At 35.5% G+C, this 7,188-nt stretch overlaps 2 protein-coding genes across 2 annotated transcripts; both read left to right on the top strand.

The window, feature by feature from the left end:
• The first annotated feature begins 207 nt into the window (after nt 1-207).
• LOC18036047 (probable mannitol dehydrogenase) lies at nt 208-4,681 on the top strand. Its single transcript, XM_006427801.2, has 5 exons — nt 208-400; nt 698-811; nt 2,735-3,248; nt 3,349-3,502; nt 4,173-4,681. The coding sequence occupies exons 1-5, from the start codon at nt 303-305 to the stop codon at nt 4,370-4,372; spliced, it is 1,080 nt and encodes a 359-aa protein (XP_006427864.1). The 5' UTR covers nt 208-302; the 3' UTR covers nt 4,373-4,681.
• Nucleotides 4,682-5,649: 968 nt separating this feature from the next.
• On the top strand, nt 5,650-6,803 carry LOC18036062 (citrate-binding protein). The gene is made up of 2 exons (XM_024181394.1): nt 5,650-6,311; nt 6,407-6,803. The coding sequence occupies exons 1-2, from the start codon at nt 6,003-6,005 to the stop codon at nt 6,794-6,796; spliced, it is 699 nt and encodes a 232-aa protein (XP_024037162.1). The 5' UTR covers nt 5,650-6,002; the 3' UTR covers nt 6,797-6,803.
• The last annotated feature ends 385 nt before the right edge of the window (nt 6,804-7,188 follow it).

Here is a 7,188-nt window from a genome sequence, read left to right as displayed (position 1 = left end):
AAACTGACACTAAATTATTAGACATCTTAGACCGCCAAGTTATATATATTTTTTCTACAAATTATTGTAAAAAATTTACAAATAAACTTATAAAAATAATACTTGATAAAAAAGTTAAGACTTTTTCGGAAAATGGTTGGTTACAGATTTCCGTACGGTACTCAAAAACCGTTATATTTAGACGGATTCCAACGTTTGCAACACATTGCCTCAGAAATCACAAGCCAGCTTCTTCTATCATTATTACGCACATTTCATTGTTTAAGTGAGAGTGAAGGATAAAGGCCAGAGAGAGAGAAAGCATGGCAAAATCACCAGAAACAGAGCAGCCTCAAAAGGCCATTGGTTGGGCTGCCAGAGACAACACTGGAACCTTCTCCCCATTCCATTTCTCCAGAAGGCACTTCTTATCATTATTCGATATTATTTTATTTGTTTACGTACTTTTTGTTACTCTGCTTGGTTGAACTGGCAAAACTTATATGTTTGGTAGGAGTGGCTCATTTTACATTTATATAATAAAAGTTAAAATAAAGTTTGATTTTTTTGTAATTTTTTTTTAAAAATGGGTTTGTAGATATTATCTTAGATTTTGGAAAAGGCTGCGAGTTTACACTTCACTGTCTGTTATATGCAAAGTTTTGATATTTTTCAGTTGCGATGGTGTTGTGAATTTTTTTGGTTGTTTTATTTGCAGAGAAACTGGTGCTGATGATGTAACTATTAAGATCCTCTTTTGTGGGATTTGCCACTCGGACTTGCATTGTGCCAGAAATGAATGGGGTGTCACCAATTACCCAATTGTTCCCGGGTATATGATGCTAATTCTACTCTATTTTATAACAAATATTCGTTTTGTTTTTTTTTGTTTTTATTCAACTGTTTTGAGATCTTTGATTATTGTTGCTTCCAATATTTCTGGCTTCTGTTGAATGATGTTTTGATGAGGAGTAATTCTTATACATACAAATTGGTATGACATTCTTGAAGCATCAATTTGAGTAGTTGAGTGATGAAGGCCATCTAACGAGATTGTTGATGAGAATTACCTTTTATTTCTTTTAATTTTTGTTATTATCATTATTTTCCTTTTCAAAGTTTGTATGGATTTTTATCAAAGAAAACAAAAAAGTTTGTATGGTTGAGTTTTTGGCTTGCTAGTCAGAGGCGGACCTGTGAGTGGGCTAGAACGACCCAAAACAAAATTTTGTAATTTTAAAGCAGTCTATTAACAATCTTTTTTGGGGCCCGGTCTGGCCCACTCACAGATCAGCCTCTGATTGTTGGTGTATTGTCTTTTGGAAATATTACAATGAAGAATTAGAGTGAGTATTGATGGGGATAGTATTTTGATGTGAATTATAGTCATGTAAACCAATAATGGATATTAACTTGATATGTATAATTAATAATTGTTTTCAAGCAGGGTCATATTTGAGGGTTTTGCTAAGTTACAACTTATATAACTTCCAACTCTTGCAAAATATGCAAAAATAAGTAACGTGACTGTAAGTTACATTGGTTGTCACTTAATAAGACACTTTTCGGGACATGAAAATTAACTGGTTGTTAATGATTAGATATCCAATGTTATTGCATGTGCATTGTCCTGAGTCAAGTCATGAATTATCAAATTGCATAGTGTGTATCTCCCCCCCCCCCCCCCCCTTTTTCTCTCTATTGAGACAGGTAAGTGAAATCTAGAGGTGTCTAGCATCGTTACTTGACACAGCTTCATGCTACAATTCCAAAATTAAGAATCGTAGCCCATCCGAGTTGGCAAAAAGAATGATCTATTTTCAAGTCCACACTCCTGAATTATGCCTAATAAGCCTACAAATCATGTGGTATAAACCTATTGTGTCAAGTTCAGGTCCTCATCAGGTTTTTATCTGATCTATCTGCGCATTCCTGAACTTGGAAAGGATAGAAATGCCAAGTCTTTTAACTTTGTTTATACTTTGAAGATGGCTTCTAGCTTTGTTGGTAGATTCTTATCTTAATATCTAATCATTGCCAACCATAAATAAAAAAGGTCAAATGTTAGCTTTGATTACACCACCTCCAGTGAACCTTTTCTCATAATATTTTGTTCAGACCTTGCTGTTCGACGTACATATGCATTTGATTTTCCAGTATAGCTTGACTGTGGTGTAGGCAGGAAATTGCCTCTTATTGAAGGTTCTGCCACTTAAACATGAAGTTCTTGCTTAATGCAGTCAAATGCAATGTATTTTTAGTTGTAACTTCAGCTTATTGCCAGTCTGGTGTTGAACTTAACTTCAACTTATTTCTCTCAGTAGTACATATTTGTCAGGTATATTTGCATCTTCAACTTATTCTACTGAAGTTGACAAAAATTAACTTTTTAGGAAAAACTAGTACATGGCTTTATCTTTTAGAAGTTCTTTGAGCTTCATATACACACATATGCAAATGCATGCACTAAGAGTCTCAGACACATCAAATTCTGGAAAGTTATAGCATCTCAATGTGGAAAATAGTTTAATAAAAATTTGTACTTTTTTATTTTAAACTTGTTAAGCATTTGAAACACTACTTATGTATAAACATGCTTCGAAAACAGTTATATGTTGCAATTTTGAAATGCATTTGTAAAGAAATATGATCTACTTTGTTTCTTCTTTGTCTCTCTTTGTGCTCTTTAGAATCATTATTTTAACTATAATGAAATACATTTATATTGGTAATATATCTACTTGTTCATCTTCAGGCATGAAATTGTTGGTACTGTGACAAAAGTTGGAAATAACGTGTCAAAATTCAAAGAGGGTGACAAGGTTGGAGTTGGGGTCTTGGTAGCCTCCTGCCAAAAATGTGAAAGCTGTCAGCAGGGCTTGGAGAATTACTGTCCTAATATGATACTTACATATAACTCCATTGATCGTGATGGAACAAAAACTTATGGTGGTTACTCAGATCTGATTGTTGTTGATCAGCATTATGTGCTCCGCTTTCCTGACAACATGCCTCTTGATGCGGGTGCACCACTTTTGTGTGCGGGGATCACAGTGTACAGCCCAATGAAATATTATGGAATGACTGAGCCAGGCAAGCATTTGGGTGTAGCAGGACTTGGTGGGCTTGGCCATGTTGCTGTGAAAATTGGCAAGGCCTTTGGGTTGAAAGTCACCGTCATCAGTACTTCTCCGAAAAAAGAGAGTGAAGCGATCAGCAAACTTGGTGCTGATGCATTCCTTGTTTCCAGTGATCCTGCTAAAGTTAAGGTATATAGGAAATTAACAACTTAACCAGGCAACCTGGAAATCAATCGATATTGTGAAATCTTACTTATAAGTACTCTGTGTTTGTGCTTCCATTATGCAGGCTGCTATGGGCACTATGGATTACATTATTGACACTGTGTCAGCGGTTCATTCCCTTGCACCACTACTTGGTCTGCTGAAAGTGAATGGAAAGCTGGTCACCGTGGGCTTGCCTGAGAAGCCCCTAGAGGTGCCTATTTTTGCTTTAGTTGGGGGTAAGTTACATAATTGATAACCTCTGACCTTAGGTATAGTTTAAGTTAATATGTTTGAAAGATTGATTTTAAGTTAATATGTTTGAAAGATTGATTAACTGGCTTTTCCAGTATGATCCTTCTTTAAACTCTTATGCCCATTTGATTCTGATTCCTGGCTAACATGCAAGTGTGATCTATTCTTTTACTTCATGAAGGAAAATTTTAGTTCTGTACAGCTATGACTGGATGCCAGAAAAATAGAAATAAAGAAGGGAAAAAAAATTAACAGATCAATATCTCCTAGTTACTTGTAGAAGCTAAAAGGCTGAAATTGTTGCCGGTAGCTGCTTTGTAGTTTATATTTAGTTCTCATAAAATGCGTCTCATTGAAATCATTATTTGCGAGTGATGTTTAAAGGCATTGACGTACCTGGAGTCCGTTAATATTGTGCCCTGTCTTGAAAAACTTTAAACCAGGTCACTCTTTGTAAGGGTGCATATGTAAAAGTAAGGTGATGTGACTTTTAATTGACAATTGATATGAAATTGAATTACTACTTAGCCGTATAAATTTGTCATGCTTAGCTCCAGATCTCCACATTTTTCTACTAAATACTTAATCTGCTATGCTTGGGCGAAGAATGGCCTCGCCTTAAAATTGTATTAAATTTGTTTTCTATGTTTGCAGCTCGGAGGCTTGTTGGAGGAAGCAACGTCGGAGGAATGAAGGAGACACAAGAGATGTTGGACTTTTGCGCCAAGCACAACATTGCTGCAGACATTGAACTGGTCCGGATGGACCAAATTAACACAGCCATGGAAAGGCTTGCAAAGTCTGATGTCAAATACCGTTTTGTTATTGACGTGGGGAACTCCAAATTGCAGTAGGTACATTATGATGTGCGCGCCGCTGTATGCTCATTTACTTTGAGCCTGGATGCTAGAATAAGCTCAAGTTTGCTGCTTACCATGTGTGTGTGATGGAGTGACAGGACACAATCCCCTCCCCACTCCTGGGTGTGGATATATTTGGTCCGTGTTCTTGCTACTATTGTTATCTTCTTGTTTAATGGTTATATATGGCATCACAATTTATCTACACCTTTTTGCATTCAAAGTATCTAGCTAACTTATAATTTGTTGGGATAGTATTTCAAAATACTAATGTCTTATATTGGAGGAAAATGTGAGCAATTATTTTTGTGTTGATTTAAGTTTAGTTATGCATTTGATGTAATTAGAAATGAGATTTCAATAAGCCATGGAAAACTCCAAATTGTAGCAGCTAAGTTGTGATCTGAGCGCGGCTGTAGGCTCATTTACTCTGGGCAGGGATACTAGAATATGATCAAGTTTGCTGATTACTATAGATGTGTCGTGGATGTTGGAGTGAGAAGACATTATTTTATTGTCTTTGGGCGTGGCTTGTCTTGGTTCATAGTTTTGATACTTTGTTATCTTCTTGTTTGATAAATTGACAATCTCAGATTAAATTATTTTATTAAAAAAATTATTTTTCTGTAGGACCTGATTAATATATAAATTTAATAAATGACTAAATTGAAACTAAATACATATGGGTATGTCGATGATGTCTTTGTAAAATAAATTTTTAGTGCTGTTTGCTTCTTCTTAAAGTTAATACTTTACACATTTCATTGGTGGTTGTTGCTTTCCTGGTGATTGTTGTTTTCTTTACAATTTTTAGATAAAAAAAACCAGTATTGTATTCTATGTATTTTCTCAAGAGAAATAAGAGAGAGATTGGTCTAATATATTGCCTCCAAAAATTCATCTTCAATGGGTTACTATGTAATCTTGATTTGGTCACGCAATAGTCAAAGAATTATTAAGTGAATGATTCATTCAATCAAGGTTAAATCATAATCGTATCATATAACTTGACAGAATCATTACTTTTTCTTATTATACTTTTCTTCTCTATTTCACAAAATTTTTATTATGAATGTGATATTATCTTTATAAATTAATAAATTATTAATTTATTAATATATTAATATTTAGTAAGTTAATAATTTTTTTTAATTTCAAAACTATTAATTTATCTTGTCCGTATATATAAATAATTTATGTACCTCTTTTGCAATCAAAATTTCTAGGTAATTTATATTTTAGTTTCCTTGTAACTACTCCTTTTAACTTTTCTAATTGGCCTCATTTGAATTGACCAAATGCCAACAATGATCCCCCGACTTTGGTACAAGCTTCCAACACAAGTAAAAACATATGATGAGAAATGGAAAAAACGGTAGCTGTCCGTTGCGTCAGAGTCACTTAATTAGTCCAAAAGTTTGAGATGGTCTCTCACGGGACATGTGGATGCGATCTAGTAGGACTGGGACTAGGAACTTAACAAAAAAGTAATGTGGGGTTCAGTAATGAGACCTTAGCTCTAATATTATGTTAGTTATATACTTATATTGTTTTATCAATTTAATTACCATTCAATTGCATAGTGCTATATATTAATCCCATCACACCCATTCACTCTTTGCCTATGCCATTTTTGCCTAACCCACAAAGAATGGCCTTTTTGTTTCAAAAGTTAGCTTTCTTCTCCTTGAGCTTCCTCCAGTTTGCTCTACACAAAATCTTGGTTCAAGGTTGGGAATCTTCTGATCCCACAAAAGGATTCATCTCCCTCCCTCTTAACCGATCGTACTATCACATCCAGAAGCCCTATGACCTGCCGGAAAACCAACGATATTGCTTCTCCGATGGAGTTCACAGATGCTGGGTTTACTCTACAGACAAGCCTCATACTCCTACCAGCCAAACGAAACCTCGTACTGAGATTGCCATACAGGTAATAAAAATAAGCTAAACTGTTGCTTTACTTAATATGAGTGTGATTCGAACACCAAACATCTTCACTTACCCCAGGAATGACTGTTATTGCAGGGATACAATTATTCCTACGGAGTCTGGCAATTTGAAGGACACTGGTACGTGCCTCAAGGAACATCAGGCGTCTGCATTATGCAAGTATTCGGAGCAAGCCCTCCCCATGCAACAACCCTAATGCTTAGAGTCGTCAATGGTTCACTGCTTTACTATAGGGGTCCAGTCCTGGTTCAAGACATCTATGACAAGTGGTTCAAGCTAAACGTTATCCATGATGTTGATGCTGCAAAAGTGAAGGTTTACATCAATGGGTGTCTTATATTTGAAGCAGACGGTCGTGGGGGCACATCTCATGCATTCAAATGTGGTGTGTATGCCCAAAATGACGATTCTTATTACATGGAATCTCGGTGGAAAGACATCAAAGTTCTAAGAAAATGTGATTGATTTTGGTGCTGCGCGTGGCAGAATCCTAAGATTTGGGCTGCCATAGTTTGCATGCAAATGTTTGATGAACTAATCTTTTTGCTTATATAAGCTATTCTATGATCTTGGTCTTTGGTCAAGTGTAATAAAAGTAGTAGTAAATGAAAAAATGTTTTAAGTCAAATTGGGAAAAGTTGATTAACATATACCGGCTTTGTTGCTTAATAGCCGACGAAAAAAAAATATTTACAGGATATTGAAGGACATCTATAGTCCTGTAGTTAGATTTTATTCAAACTTCAATTATGCGAGGGGGTTAGCGCGGTGGCTAGATTTTGGGTTTGCTTCGATGACACTTGGTTTTCGAGCCCCATATTTCACCATCCACTTAACATGTGTCACATTATGGAGTT

This window comes from Citrus clementina, unplaced genomic scaffold (genome assembly GCF_000493195.1).
Source record: "Citrus clementina cultivar Clemenules unplaced genomic scaffold, Citrus_clementina_v1.0 scaffold_7, whole genome shotgun sequence".
NCBI lineage: Eukaryota > Viridiplantae > Streptophyta > Magnoliopsida > Sapindales > Rutaceae > Citrus > Citrus x clementina.
The sequence above is the reverse complement of the archived record's forward strand: the minus strand, read 5'-3'. Positions and strand labels throughout refer to the sequence as shown.